Source organism: Gobius niger, assembly GCF_951799975.1.
Source record: "Gobius niger genome assembly, chromosome: 19".
Classification (NCBI taxonomy): Eukaryota; Metazoa; Chordata; class Actinopteri; order Gobiiformes; family Gobiidae; genus Gobius; species Gobius niger.
The window spans coordinates 12,341,756-12,356,507 of NC_136870.1; the positions used below are offsets into that span (position 1 = coordinate 12,341,756).

Below are 14,752 nucleotides of genomic sequence, written 5' to 3' on the forward strand. Positions count from 1 at the left end.
TTTCATGCTTAGTGTGTTATATAATCTTTATTCAGTTGCACATAGGGGGGTTGTGTATGGTAAAGTCCACATTAAGGGGCTAATCATTCAAGTGTTTGTTGTTTTGTATCTGTTACACCTGCCTTGAGTTGTATTAAAGGGAGTTTAAAAATGCTAAAATTAAGTATTTTCCTCCCCCTACATGTTCCAGCCATGTCCTAATGTGTAGAATGAGCCCAGACTTATTCACCACAAATGCCTCTAGAAATCCTGCACTGTCATTTAAAAAGGTGTTAATTCGCTCCGAAGTACCTTCATGCACAAGCTTAATATAGAAGGTGCAGTTACACGTATGGCCTGAGGTGGCAGTAGTGAGTATAAAATGGCTAACTTGCATCTAGCCCCTTTAAGTAGTTTTCATGAGCAGTTGTTTTACTGTAGTATTTTGTTTCCAGACCATTGGGCATTCTTATTAACAAAGTGAATTCTCATCAGATATCCTAAGCCGGAGCAGCTAAAAACTCTTGTGGCAGTCGCTGTGGAGACGGGCAGGATGACCCACACACACCCCACGGGCTTCCTGGGAGGCGTGGCCGCGGCCCTGTTCACAGCGTACGCCGTTCAGAGGAGGCCAATGGAGTCCTGGGGTACAGGGCTCCTCAGTGAAGCCTGTCCCGTCGCAAAGAGCTTTGTAAAGGAAACCGGATTTGCTGTGGAGGAGACGGAGCGAGACTGGGACTACTTCTGTACCAAGTGGCAGAGGTAAAACTTGCTTTGTTGTCTTTCTCAACACTTATAATTAACATGGCAAGTGTTTCAACATTAATATCTTTGGTCACAGCTACTTGGATCTGCGGGGACTGTCTAATGGGGTGGGGCCGGTGATCTGGCCTGATGCTTATGGACCAGCTGAAAGAGATGCAGCCTACAAGAGCTTCAGTTTCAGTGGCTGGGGAGGAAGCAGTGGACACGATGCTCCAATGATCGCTTATGATGCTTTACTGGGAGCAGGCTCAGACTGGGAGGAGCTAATGAACAGAGCTGCTTTTCATGGTGGTAAGTCATCTAATGTTGACAACTTTTTTGCACATAAAGAAACCCTATATTTATTAATCTTTATATAAAAGGGTTATCAGTCCATTTTAATATAGTTTAAGGGCGGGAAACTTGTCATTATGGCCTCATTTGGTACCAGACAAGCTTTAAATTGCTTAAACGGTTTTGTGCATCTGCTTTTGAGATAAAATAGATGCTTTAATCATGATTTATTTTGGTTTGTAGGCGACAGTGATAGCACAGCTGTGATCGCCTGCTGCTGTTGGGGCGTCCTATACGGCTTTAAAGGGGTCCCAGAAGGAAACTACGCCAAGCTGGAGTACAAGGACCGACTGGAGAAAAGTGGGGAGCAGCTGTATGCTCTGTCACACCTCTCTAACTGTGAGGCTGAAAAGAGTGGCGTCTCTTAAACCGTTTTATGCATAACTTGCCTATCAGTGACTAGTACTGATGATACTTTTGATTTGACAATAGACCCATTGTATATTACCACAATGGGACTATTGTGGTAATATACAAATTCCTTATTGTAAAAAGTTGATGTGGTTTTGCACAGTGTATCTAACACTCTAAATATAGATTTTTTTTAATTGCTGTGTGCCAACCACCTCCTGCTAAACTATGCAGCTCTATCTGCCCAGAGCATGATTTTCATTTGCTAACCTATGATGTGGAACAAATTCACCATAATAGGAATGCGGCGTGTGCACTGAGAGGTAATTACTTTGTTTGAAGCTTTGTATGCCTCAAATTTAATGTAGTATTGAATGTTAAATGAACTCAATAAAGGCTCATAGAAATTGGTTCCTGTCAATTGCAGTTATTAGACACAATGAGGAACATGTTATTTCAATTTTTATTTTGGTCATTCTTATTATTGTCTTAATCATTTGTGAGATTGTGAATTTAAATACTAAAACAGACTATTACATGGTTCAAATGTCAGTTCATTTTAACATCAAGTGTTTAACATGAAGCTTCTTCTGTTTATGTGTTAACCGAGGACAATAATGCCAACAACACGTTCTAGAATTGAATTATGTCCTATTGGCAGCCTATTTAAATACAAAAATCTTCAGTGGAGAAGTTTGTCTTATTATAAGTAGCCTACTGGACCAAAGTTATATTGCATTCATATTTTTCTGGAGCATTTTTAACCTCTTAACCGAGCCCCATTTTCACCAGTTCGACTTCACGAAGAAAGCGACAAAAAGTGATGAAAATGCAACAAGTTACAAAAGAGCAACAAGAGACGTGAGGATGAAAATGCAGCAAAACAGATGACAAAAAAGATGAACAAGTAACAATAATCGGAAGGGGAGGGGGGGGAAACAGCTTTGAAGGTCTTAGCTTTCAGTTATTCCGCCCCGCCCACTCTTGCCTTGTCTCGGAGGCACTTCCGTTGTCTTGACACTTCCGGTCGAGCGCGAAGCCTGTTCATTTAAACGGAGAACGAGGGGAAATGTTCGCCGCTCAAACCTGATGTTTAGTCGATTGATTGGTGTAAAATATCCAATGTTCGTTTACACCAACATGTCAACACTTGATTTTATCTGAACTTCTCCAGGCCCATTCTTTTTTAACGGTCTATGGTCCCATGGAGAAAAGGGGGCGGGCACAATGGCGGCGCCCACGTGCACTCCCGGAACAAGGTGAATAGGCTGAGGCTGGAGTGGAGAAAATGTGCTCGGTTCAGGTGGGAGTTAAGGGGTTAACGTTAAACATTCACCCTTTAATTTGTGTGGGATTGCTTTGTAAAAACAAACCAAAACAAAAAAACACCTGTTCAATTCGAGCCCTCCTTCATGCGACCCACTAAACCCACACAATCAGTTTTGAAATTCATTTGCTCAACTTAACTAGTCTAGGACCAGGACCCTATTTTAAAAGCTCCCCCAGCCTTTACGAGTATTTGGAAAAGGGCACCATCAGTGATCGTTTTCCTTGTGCACAGCTGCACAAAGTTGTGGTCAAGGGGTCTGTAGTAAGGGGGGGGCTCACGGCGTCCTGCTGCTTTTTATAGCAATTCGAGTGTCCCACGTGCGACCAGCAAATCGCTACACACGAGGTATTACAGTTTGTTTTGTGTCAATAATCACAGAGGATTCATCACGTTGTGCAACAGCCTGTCTCGGCTTGGAGCCCCGGTGTCCGCTGAAGCCTGTGTCCACTTGGAGGAGGCTTGTCTGAGGGGGAGGCGCCGCTATGGACCGGTGAGGACGGCCAGGCTAGCGATTTAGCACAAATGTAACAAACAGGATTTCAAAAGCGCATGCAAACGTAGATTGGTCTTTGATGGAGCGGAATGCACTTGCTTTTTAAGCTACAGACTAATGTCACTACTTTAAACAGACATATTGATATGGTGATGCACGTACAGGGGTCATTAATAAAAGTATTTTGTTAAGAAAGGCTATTAGTTTGCGGACATATGAAATCCCACGTGATTTCCCTGCACTACGTCACAGAATTATCAACAAAACTACAGTGGTATGCAAAAGTAAAAGGCTCTGAAAACCATCAGTATTTGCTTAAAATACAATATATGTGTAACTATAATATAGTTATAGTAGCCTATTGTTATAGTATAGTTATAATTGTATTGTACAATTCTATTATACCCCCTGGCATACTGTATATTCCTATATACACGTTGTATACTTTTCAACGCAATAAAAAAAAAAGAAAAGTTTTACATCAGTGGTTCCCAAGTGTCAGGGCTTTGGGATCCACCATAACCCTTGGATGACAAGCCGAGGACCTAAATATATTTGTCATTTTTATCATATATCGTATAAAATATTGTATTTTCCACACAAGTTTTTGTTGAACACGCAGTAGATTTCCCATTAAGACTTGAAATTATGATCAAAACAACCCATTAACATTCATTTTAACAGACGCAGTGTTTCCATGCAGTTTCAGATGGAAAATATTGAATAAAAGTTCCCTATAGACTGACTGAAAATGGTTCCGTGACCCACTTTTGGGTCCTGGAGAATTACTGTTTAACATTATGACCAAGCGGGATGTTCTGACAGGACATTTTTAAAATACTGACACTATTTTAAGACTACTTTAACAGGTATTTTATGTCTTATTAATATTTCTCCAAATCATCTTGGGGGCCAGAGGTTCTGTGCTGGAGGGCTGGATTTGGCCCCCGGGCCTGACGTTGCCTACCCCTGGTTTAGGGGAAGGATAAAGAAGGGCCACATGGATTCCACTCAATATCAGCAGATTCTGGAGAACAATGTCCAGGAATCGGTAACAACAGTTGAAGTTGCTCCTGGGCTGGATCTTTCAAAAAGACAACGACCCTAAACACTGGTCAAAATCTACTACGGCATTCGTGCAGAGGAACAAGTACAGCGTTCTGGAATTAACATTTCAGTTCCTAGACCTGAATATTATTGAATATGAGCTGTCGTTTAAAGCGGGCTGTCCATGATTGGAAACCATCAAACCTGAGTGAACTGGAGATGTTTGGTCCAAAATGCCACCTTATCCAGGCAACCAATGATTTATAAAGGAAAATCATGAAAACAGGGGTGCCCAAACTTTTCCATACCACTGTATTCTTCCTCATGCTTTTATTGACTCCTCCTCAGCACATCAGCCACACTGGAGCACTACAAGGCGGCGATGCTGCTGAGTGGAGTAGGTGATGCTCTGGGATACAGAAACCAGCTGTGGGAGTACAACGAGTCAGGACCAGCCATTCATGAGGTCAGTGCAGGACAGGATCATGTCCCTGGTCCCGGTCACCTCCACAGAATAAAAGGTCTGTAAGGCTGTCTTATTATGTGTTTGCAGGAGTTGAAGGCGCTCGGTGGCGTGAAGAACATCAAGGCTGAGCTCCCAGACTGGCCTGTGAGCGACGACACGGTTTTACATTTAGCCACTGCAGAAGGTTTAGCAACTGGTGAGGGCAAAGTGTTGGCCTGCTCTATTCTACTATACTTGGACATGATGCTACATCGTTTTCCCAACTTTGAATCATATGCTCACGTTGCACGATGACAAGAATTCAATTTTAAACAGTGGTTATATTCATTGTTTGCTGACAGGGAAGGCCGGTGAGGAGCTGCTACATGAAGTGGCTGCGCGATATGTTGAGGGGATGAAGGACATGGAAGGCAGGAAACCAGGACCATCGAGCATGCTTGGTAAAGAGAAATAATTAAATAATGTGACTAACATACAGTAAAAAATCATGCCGTTTCTAACAGGCGTATCACAGCTGAAGCCAGGGAAGGAAGGAGGCTACAGAGTGCCCTATAACCCTGATGGGACAGGCTGTGGAGCGGCTATGAGGTCTATGTGTATCGGTCTACGGTGAGTGCATGTTACACTTAATTGTAACTGTAGCGTGAATGATGCACAGAAACCCTCATGTCAGGACCACGCAAACTGGTTCCCTCCAGGTATCCCAAACCGGACCAGTTGTTGTCATTGGTGGCAGTTGCAGTGGAGACGGGTAGAATGACCCACCCTCACCCGACGGGGTTCTTGGGAGCTGTGGCTGCTGCCCTGTTCACCGCGTACGCCGTCCAGAGGAGACCAATCACGACTTGGGGTCTCGGTCTCATTAATGAAGCCATTCCTATCGCGAAGTGTTTTGTCGACGGTCGAGAGTTCGCTGTGGAGGAGACGCTAAGAGACTGGGAATACTTTAGCGAGAAATGGCAGTGGTAAGAGACGGGCAAAAAACTGGGTTTGGATTGACACACATTCAGACTTGAAGGTGATACAACTTTTTTTTTTTCCTTCTTCATATATTACAGGTACTTGGATGTGCATGGATTGTCTAATGGAGTGGGGCCTCCGCTTTGGCCTGATGCTTATGGTCCGGCTGAAAGAGATGAAGCTTACAAGAGCTTTAGTTTGAAAGGCTGGGCAGGACGCAGTGGCCACGACGCTCCAATGATCGCTTATGATGCTTTACTGGGAGCAGGCTCAGACTGGGAGGAGCTAATGAACAGAGCAGCTTTTCATGGTGGTAAGAAGCTTCATGGTCTCATTAATATTCCTTTATGCAGACACACAGTTGTCAGATGAGACAATTTGGCTTTTTACCCGACTCATACATAATTTTGTCTGATTGGGAGATTGCCTTCACAGACTGGCTTCCGAGACAATGTCATTGTTCTGTGTAATTAATTATACTTTTTTTCCTTTTTGTTAATGTTCCTTGTCTCTCTGTTTAGGTGACAGTGATAGCACAGCTGTGATCGCCTGCTGCTGTTGGGGCGTCCTACATGGCACAAAGGGTGTCCCAGATGGAAACTACGCCAAGCTGGAGTACAAGGACCGACTGGAGAAATGTGGGGAGCAGCTGTATGCCCTGTCACACTGAAAACTGCAACAGACTGAGACGGTGTGAAGTTTTGCAATGACAAAATAAAACCAAGTTAATTGATGTCAGACAACGCTGACCCAGAGACAATGTTACACTGTGTTGTTAGAGGTCCCCCTAGTGAACACTTAGCATAATACAAACGCATAATGCTCATGGCAAATCCCAAGGTAATGAGAATGTGTGGGAAGTCTCCTGGGAGGTTAATCACTTTGTTTTGAGTCTACATAATTACTGCCTAATGAATTAATGTAAAATGAATGTTAACTATAGCACCAGTGTTAATAAACAAGTAAAACTCACCATGTTTGTAGTTGAGATGAAAACTTTATTTTTTTGTCTTTTTTTTTTTTTTTTATCTTGTCCATTTTTATTTATTATAATTTTCCTACAGAGAGGGGCAACAGGGTGTTTAACTACACAACTAATTTTTAAAAATGCTAAAAATCCCCCCTCCTCTTCAAATCCTTCCTTTTGTGTTATCAAGCGCCTGGTTCAGTTTTTTTCACTTTGTTTTCTGTTGCTAAAAAGATGAAATGTCCCCTGTTGATTTTCATCTGTGTCCTGTGCCTCCACATGGTCGGCTCAGTGAGGTGTCCCGTGCTTCTGAGAGGGAATTGGAAAGGAGAGCAGGACGACAGCGGGTGTCGCTGCCGTTGCTGTCTGCCATCTTCATTAGCATTAGAAAGGTACTACATCCTTGTGAAAAGGTCGAGACCGAGATTTGCACTGATGAAGAACGTTATGGCAGAACAATAAGGTGCTTGATGCGGGTTTCCTCCTTTTCGAGGTACTGTCCTGTCATACTTGTTTAGTAAGAGTTCACGTTGGGCCTCCTCTCATCCAGTAGGTAGAGGGGCTTGTTTTGGCAGGTGGGTGTAGTCAGTTTCCAGCCGGGTGAAACTGAGGAGGGTGTGCCTGTACCTGCATTGCTGTGGGGAAAAGGAGCACTTCATTCAGCATTTTATTAAGTGATGTCATGTTCTTATTTTGTTTCTTCTTACCTTGTGGATGACTTATGTAGAAATGTTGGTGTGCTCCTTGCTGAGGTCCATGCTGTGGATGTTGGGGCACTGAACCGGGACCTTGCTGAGGAGGCGGCTGCAGCATTACTAACTGTGGCTGTCCGTGACTGCCTGAATGGTGGGGACCAGACATGGCTCCTTGTACATGGGCCTGAAGAACCAAGGGATGTGAATATTCGGAAAAGCGTGTGCATTTTGTACAGGCATGTTGAACAGAATGGGTGAAGAAAGCGGGGAGTAGATTCCTACCTGTGCTATCTGGCTCAGAGGGTATGTGGGTGCGATCCCTTGGTGAATGCTGTAGCCTGGTATGGGGTAGGACCCTTGCGGAGACGTGTGACCTGGGGGCATGTTGGGAGGGGTAGGCGCTGAGAGAGGACCCGAATGGTACAACGACGGGGGCTGAGGACCTGACTGTGCATTCTACAAAAACAACAATAAAACATAATAAATAAAGTAGACATGCAAACAAGCGAAGAATTGTTTAAACTGTACCTGTCCAGGACTGGGAGCAGCATGTTGTGGTGGGGCCTGGTTTCCTGTGGGGGTGCTAGATGGCTGTGGCTGATGCACTGGACCCGAGTGGTGAGGAAAGGATTGTGGAGCTACAAAGAGATAAACATGTAAGATAAAGCACAGAAATAAAAGGTTTCTTCCGTTTGAAGTCTACCCACCATAAATGCCTTGCTGTGGACCCTGGGAACCGTCTCCTTGTGTCTGGAACTGGGGGGCACCCGGGGGGCCCAGCGCTTGAGCGTGAGGCCCTCCACCTTGTCCAATCATTCGAGCACCACCTTGTAACATGGGGTACATGTGCTGACCTGCATAAGGCGACATGGCCTGGAGGACCTGCTGCTGACTGTACTGCTGTGGGTTATATTGCAGGTAGGACTGAGCATATGGAGACGCCACCAGAGGAGCTCCAGCGGCTGAGGCAGGTTGGATTAAGGGAGGTCCTGATGCTGCATGATCAGAACGTGGAGCCACAACCGAGCCTGGACACACAGCAAAGAAATGTAAACAAAACAAAAATATTCCCAAAAAAACCCCTTTTAGAGTATGTTACCTTTGGTCCTGGTAAACTTCCCTTGGTTGACAGTGGACATAGTGTACTGATACATTGGTGGGGGCTGTAAATCACAAACATGTTTAAGACTTAGGGGTGTAGGTTCAACCATCTCATGATTCAGCTCTATTCATAATATTGGAACCAGAGTTTGGTGCATCATGATGCAGTTCTGATAAATAAAAAACATTACGGCACTTAATTAAAAATAATAAAATAAAAATTACAAGCATTGTTTAGATATTTACTTCACGTGTGCTTTAATTTAAAACCTAGAATAAATAAATCTCATTCAAGTTGGTTTTGAATAAATATGTATAAATGGCATACAGCAGCGATGATCACTGTATTAAATTAGTAAAACTGTTGTTCCCTAAAAGGTGCATTATGCAACCTTTTATGTGGGAAAAAAACCCTGAAATTTGTGCACATTTGATCTTGTGATGCAGTGGCTGTATGATCACAGTGGTCTCTACGACACTCAATTGCTTGGAATGTTTTCACTGTGGGCGGACCATCTCACCAGAAAACCTTCAAAACAATTGATCCTGGAGCATTGTAGAGATGCCGCTGGGTCATTGGGACATTATCAACTTTTTTTTTTTTTGCATAAAAAGTTGCATAATGCACCTTTAAGATAACTTTCTGGTGTCACTTTCCATAGACCGTTGCGTAAAACTAGCACAGAGCAGCACATTTGATTTGTGGCTTGTAGTTTGACCGTTCCTGGACAACATCATGCTTTAATTTGTTGGAAACAAAGCTTTTACGATAACCTGGACACGTGAGGGGACGATAATGACCAAGATTGGATCTCGTGCATTTGTTTGCAACTTTCACAATGCACTCTGCAATGGATCTAATTCACCACAGCCTGGTGATCTTCAGCAGAACCCAAAACAATTTGGGCTCTATTTGGGTATACACACAGAAAATGGAGCTCATAAAACAGGAAATCTAGACGAAAATATGCACTGTCACTTTAGTACAACACATATCGAGTGTGATCACCCTATTTGTTACACTCCTATTAAGACTGATTAAATACACAGATGTTGAAAGTTGTGTGGAGACTTCACTGACGCACCTGCACAGAATGGACCTGGTAGAGGTAGGGAGAGTTGTACAACGGTCCTTGCCCCGCTGCAGGGTGTGACAGGACCACAGGACTTGGAGGTGTGGGTCGCGGAGGAGTTGGCGTGGTGCTAGGCTTGTTCTGAAAAGTGATGGAAAAAGTGTTTCATAAAAGCATTGTCGAGAACACATTTTTCACACTGTGGCAAACCGTGCTGAAGAAGGAGCCTACCATAGGCATTGGCGCTTTGACGGGATTGGGATTGAACTCCTTAGCATTGGGATTTAAAGTGGATTTCTTTACTTGCCTAGAGAAAAGACAAGAGACACCCAATAATAAAAACTGATGGTAATACCAAATGCTTTTGGGCAAAGTTGAGACTTACTCTGGCACGCCTTCGGAACGCTCCGGATCAGACCTGCTCTCGTCACTTCCTGGGGTCCTGGCCGGTTGAGGGGTGGCTGGGGACTGCCTCTCAGGGCCTGTTGTCGTAGTGGTGGCCCCAGGTATAGCAGCAGTATCTTTAGGTTCTTCAGCTGGGACAGGGGAAGGCTGAGGCTGAGGCTGGGACGGGACAGACGCCGGCAGCTGTGATTTGGGCTCTGTGGCAGTATCTGGTTGAGATTTTCCAGCACTTTGACTTCCGTCTGTGACGGTGGAAGGGGTCATTGTAGCAGGTGAACCCAGAGAGCTGCCACCACTCGGTTGTAGCTAGAAGTAAACAATGAGGGAAATACTTTTGCTTATCTTGAAATGGAGTGGTTGATTTTCAATATGACAATTGCCGTAGATCGTCTCAAATACCACAGAAAGACAGAAGCACTTACCCTAAATTCTTTGCCAAATTTGCGCAGCTCTTCAATTTGTGACCTTTGTTGCACTGATGGGACAGGTGTAGAAATAAAATAAGTAAATCTTTGACAATTACTAGTATGTAAAGCTAGCTGTAAATGTTTCTATGCACACCTTTATTGCTTTTGCCATCATCTGTGCCACTGGGGCTCTCCGATGAGCGCTCCTTTGCAGCTGCAGAAAGGATCTCATTAACTGCAAAGACAAATGCCATATTACGTTTCTGATGTGAAATCTGTGGCAAATTAAGATCAAGTCATTGTTATTAACGGATTCATGTTTATACCATCGACAGGAAAGAGAGGAGCAGGTCCAGATGTCTTCTGGGCAGGCAAGGAGACCGAACTGGTATCTAAATAAGGCGTGTCCTGTGAGGATCCCGATTTAGGAGAGCGAGAGACTGCAAAAGAGATGATATGAATTAGAATTATTAACAATGAAATACTGTAGCCGTTTTGAGAGTGGCCTGTACCTGTGGGCTGAGAGTGAGAATTTGGAGTGCGGACTGTTCGACTGGACTGTGGAGGCCTTTGAGCTTTCGGAGATGTTCTTGTGGACACTGGAAATGGAAAAAATACAACACATTTTTATAAATCTTATTCCAGGTTCTAAACAATGTTTAATGTAAATATTTTTGTTCATACCTCCGTTGACGGGCCGAGCACCGTCCGACAGTGAGTGGGGGAGTGAGTGGGAATGAGAAACTGTGTTGGTGTGAGGGGCAGGGGGGCTGGCAGAAGAGGGGGCAGCAGCTGTGGGTGTAGAGGGCACAGAACCTCCAGGTGAAGCAGGAGTGTAGGGACTAGCCGGACCAGAGCCAGGGCCAGGGCTGGGACTGGCCTGGGGATGATGAGGAGCATAGGCCCCACCACGACCTGACAAAGGACTGCTCCTCTCTGACGGGGAGGTGCCGGGCTGTGGGCCGCTGGCTGAAGGTAATGAGGGTCTGGGAGAGGAGGAGGAAGACGATGGAGGGGTGGAGCGGTAACCTCCACGACTGTGTGACGGAGGCCCACCAGCTCTGTCCCGGTTCATTTCCCTCTGTCGCTGATGTAGTGGGATGTACTTGCCCTCCCTGTTGGACGTAAAACAACATCAGTACCATGTCTATCTTAACATTTGTTGCTCTACAGATGATCACTCTTTCAGAAAGTTACTACAAAACGATAATCCTTGTTAGCGATCACACTTCTTACCTGCTGCTTGTCCCGGGGCTGTCTCTGCCGCGTTCCCGCTCACGGGGGCTCTCCCGACCCCTCTCCCGGTCGTTGCCCTCTCTCACCACAGCGCTGTACTTATCTTCTTCACTCTTAACTTCATCATTTTCAAGGTTGACGCGATGGCGATACTGCGGACTGGACTCAATCTCACTGGCCAGACGAGCAGCACGGGCCTCTCTTTGTCGATACATGTCCGAGTTACCCTTCTCAAGAGGAACACTAACACGACACATAAACATTATTGCCAAATCTTATTTAAACAGGACTGTCGATCACCAACTGTGCAAATTTAACTTACGTGTACATTGCGAGACTGGAATCATATGTCGATGTGACTCCATACTTTACTTCGTTGAAACGGAACATCTCGTTGGCATCCCAGCCATTGGACTGTGTGAATAAAATATGAATAAACAGAAGAAAATAAGTAATGTTAACAATTTCAATTAACTGTCTGCTGTAGATCTACTAATGATGTCTATCTCCAGCCTCACAAGCTCTGGTTTAAAACTGCAACATTTGTGCACATAACAAAGACATGCATCTTACACAGTTGTGTATGTACAATACCAAATGCACTCACAGCGTCGTTTTCTAGGTCGTAACTCTCCCCATTATTTTCTCCACCGTCCCATCTCTGTAACACCTTTTCTTTGTGCTCTCCATTAACACGCGTGGAACTAATAGCTGTGTCTGTAAATGTGTCTGCAGAAACAATGTAACAACGCATTTAGTTTAATATTTCAAAGATAAAAATGAGCTCCATCCAATTCTGCACACAACTGTAAAGTAATTAGTTGTACCTCTTGTGGCATAGTTCAGGTCCACATCTCTGCAGATCATAGTGACCAAGTCCTGAGGGCTGAAGATCATAGTGTCAGTGATCTCTTCTCTTCGAGGCGGAGCTGATGTGGAGCCCCCGTTTTCGGTACGTTTATGTACAGCATCCACCGCCAACTCGCACTGATGATAAGAAACGGTTCAGTACACAAAGCTAAGTTCACACTCAAGTTATAAAATATGATGGAAAAATGAAAACATATTACTCACTCGTGAACTAAGCGTTTTAAAAATTCCCTCAAACACACTCCCATTCTTCACTCTAATGTCACAAGTGGAGCCCTAGTAAAGAGTTGAGTTGTTTAAAACAAATGAATGGTTGAAACTCCTCAACATGAGTTTAAAGTGTTACCACTTACCACGACAGCTGTGAGAAAGTGAAGCATTCTAGCATTATTGTAGACCCCATCAAATGCCTATTTATTGGGAAGAAATGGTTAAATACATACATTTTCAAATCAAATTTATATTTGACATTTATGTTGAGTTATTTGGTGAAAGTGTTGTGTATATGGTGCTTGTACTTACAGGGGCTGACTGAAAGGAGGGTTTTACAGAATTTCTGTTCCTACAAGAGAGAAAGTTGAAAATAATTGTAGCTTTCACATAGACATAACTTGTTTGGAGCTTATCTAAAGAAGCTCAGTCATTTCATGCACAAAAACACAACAAATATTTGTAACCTCAAGAACAAAGGTGGTTTGAACTGAAACCACACAGTCACCACCAGCTCGCCATAACGTAACAAATGTTACCATAACTCAAATTACAAACTATGTGATATGTATAAAGCAACATCATGTAAAATGTGCATACTTTTGTTGCTAATAGCTCTGGAAAAGACCAAGTCTTTGAAAGGTTGCAAAACAAAGCCGCAGTGGACTGACAACAGCTTGGTAAACACGGCCCGTTTCAGATAAAGAGCAAACGGACCAGGGAGTTATTCATTACAGATTTCACAGATATAGGTCAATTCTTACCCGCGACGAGGAGGACTGCGTTTGCTTTTGTTTGTCATATTGTTTTCAAAAAAGCACGGGTTAGATTAACTTTACACGCTTTTCAATTGTGTTGAAGGTAGTTTAGCGTATGCTACACATGGGTCCACCTCTTATTTTTGTTATCAGCCCAGTATCTTGTCGTAATTGGTCCGTTCCCAATGCCAATCAAATTAAACTTAACATCATTGGTTCAGAGTAAAGTCATTTTCAGCAACCACGCCCATGGAGCACATAGCATTTAACCGGTAGGCCTCCGGATCACAAGCCAGTCCCCGGGTTGTCCTGTGAGAGGAATGCCGGATTGCTTACCTCCCTGCGGGCGCCCTGTTGCCGCTGTTCCCGCCGCTGACAGGCGTAGACATTCCGCCCGAATGTGTGGTTCCGTTTGACGTCTTCCTCCCGCCTGAACCAGGAGTCTGTTGTTGTTTTAGCATTGATGCTTAGAGAGCAATCACTTCCAGCTAAACTACTTAATGATTAGAAGTTTTTGAAGCCTATCGTGTTGAGTAAAATCCACGGACTTATCACCGGTGTCAACCCACTAACACAGATGCTAACGCTAATGTTGCAACCTCAACATGAGTCGCCTGTGGCCTAAAATGCAAACATAAATTGCATCCGTCTAAATACATGTAACAAATGTATAATATTTAAACGTAACCAAAAGCTTCGGCTGCTATCAACAAGGCCCAGTAAAATAACACAAATAAGTGTATTATTTAGCAATAGCTTGAGCTAGCTTATCCTTGTTAGCATTAGCTTTGATCCTGACGCTCGCTCCAGGCGATGTATCTCAGATATTTACTTTCTTCGGCCTGTCTTGTTGCGTTCACTCTGATGTCCCAAGTTACTCCTCTGAAAGTTGACTTCTAAGAATTGTTGTCTTTAAACTTACAAAGTTTTAGCTTTAAGTTTTCTTGTAGAAAACCTGCTGCGGTTGGTCAACACCACCTCTTGGTAGGTTCGCTTGACTCAATCCGCGCGTTGCTCACTGCCACCACGGCACAAGGCTGAAGGGGGAGGGGGGCGTTCACGTCCGTCTTTGACCCACTCCTCAAGCGTGTCCTCATGCGTTCAGGAGTCACAGTGACATATTTATTATAAGTAAACAATGATGCTTAGGGATTCATGTTTTTACCCCAACCCAAAATGCTCAGATTGATGCTGCTGGTAGGTCACATGTGGCAGTCACTACTATTTGAAACGAGGCTTTAAGTTTGTTTATGGGACGAAACAACGGACGAAAGTTAAGCGTGTAAATATGTGTGTATACAACATA

At 44.0% G+C, this 14,752-nt stretch overlaps 3 protein-coding genes across 4 annotated transcripts in view; 2 read left to right on the forward strand and 1 right to left on the reverse strand.

Moving 5' to 3' along the window:
• LOC306979247 (ADP-ribosylhydrolase ARH1-like) overlaps window positions 1-6,650 on the forward strand; it is an 8,802-nt gene extending 2,152 nt beyond the window's left edge. Inside the window, exons 1-8 of one of the 2 annotated variants that reach the window (XM_079578113.1) lie at window positions 3,118-3,248; window positions 4,647-4,764; window positions 4,852-4,960; window positions 5,106-5,204; window positions 5,268-5,373; window positions 5,463-5,729; window positions 5,823-6,037; window positions 6,246-6,650. In XM_079578113.1, the coding sequence (XP_079434239.1) occupies window positions 3,241-3,248; window positions 4,647-4,764; window positions 4,852-4,960; window positions 5,106-5,204; window positions 5,268-5,373; window positions 5,463-5,729; window positions 5,823-6,037; window positions 6,246-6,394 (1,071 nt within the window). In that variant the 5' untranslated portion in view covers window positions 3,118-3,240 and the 3' untranslated portion in view covers window positions 6,395-6,650. Of the gene's footprint in view, window positions 1-3,117; window positions 3,249-4,646; window positions 4,765-4,851; window positions 4,961-5,105; window positions 5,205-5,267; window positions 5,374-5,462; window positions 5,730-5,822; window positions 6,038-6,245 lie in introns of those variants that run through there. The other variant, XM_079578112.1, reaches the window with a different exon arrangement.
• Window positions 462-1,830, forward strand: LOC306979258 (ADP-ribosylhydrolase ARH1-like). The gene is made up of 3 exons (XM_079578125.1): window positions 462-741; window positions 821-1,035; window positions 1,261-1,830. Exons 1-3 carry the CDS (start codon window positions 533-535, stop codon window positions 1,443-1,445), a joined length of 609 nt encoding a protein of 202 aa, XP_079434251.1. The 5' UTR covers window positions 462-532; the 3' UTR covers window positions 1,446-1,830.
• Window positions 6,651-6,766: 116 nt separating the features above from the next.
• Window positions 6,767-14,644, reverse strand: atxn2l (ataxin 2-like). Its single transcript, XM_079578134.1, has 22 exons — window positions 13,783-14,644; window positions 13,001-13,040; window positions 12,832-12,888; window positions 12,683-12,754; window positions 12,436-12,595; window positions 12,216-12,337; window positions 11,931-12,022; window positions 11,609-11,851; window positions 11,057-11,487; window positions 10,885-10,971; window positions 10,699-10,812; window positions 10,527-10,607; window positions 10,388-10,440; window positions 9,946-10,271; window positions 9,792-9,867; window positions 9,573-9,701; window positions 8,486-8,549; window positions 8,094-8,414; window positions 7,915-8,024; window positions 7,669-7,842; window positions 7,399-7,570; window positions 6,767-7,326 (listed from the first exon to the last, which is right to left on the reverse strand). The coding sequence occupies exons 1-22, from the start codon at window positions 13,905-13,907 to the stop codon at window positions 7,277-7,279; spliced, it is 3,099 nt and encodes a 1,032-aa protein (XP_079434260.1). The 5' UTR covers window positions 13,908-14,644; the 3' UTR covers window positions 6,767-7,276.
• Window positions 14,645-14,752: the final 108 nt, after the last annotated feature.

Excerpts from the sequence above, each read along its gene's own strand:
- atxn2l (XM_079578134.1), bottom strand. The coding sequence starts at position 13,907 with ATGCTAAAACAACAACAGACTCCTGGTTCAGGCGGGAGGAAGACGTCA. Across the intron at positions 12,889-13,000 it reads CCTCCTTTCAGTCAGCCCCT|GCATTTGATGGGGTCTACAA; the intron begins GTAAGTACAAGC and ends CCCAATAAATAG. Across the intron at positions 10,813-10,884 it reads TTCTCACTCTCAGCCCACAG|TCTCTCGCTCTCCTAAATCG; the intron begins GTACAGGCCACT and ends TCTCTTTTGCAG.
- LOC306979258 (XM_079578125.1), top strand. The coding sequence starts at position 533 with ATGACCCACACACACCCCACGGGCTTCCTGGGAGGCGTGGCCGCGGCC. Across the intron at positions 742-820 it reads TTCTGTACCAAGTGGCAGAG|CTACTTGGATCTGCGGGGAC; the intron begins GTAAAACTTGCT and ends CTTTGGTCACAG. Across the intron at positions 1,036-1,260 it reads CAGAGCTGCTTTTCATGGTG|GCGACAGTGATAGCACAGCT; the intron begins GTAAGTCATCTA and ends TTTGGTTTGTAG.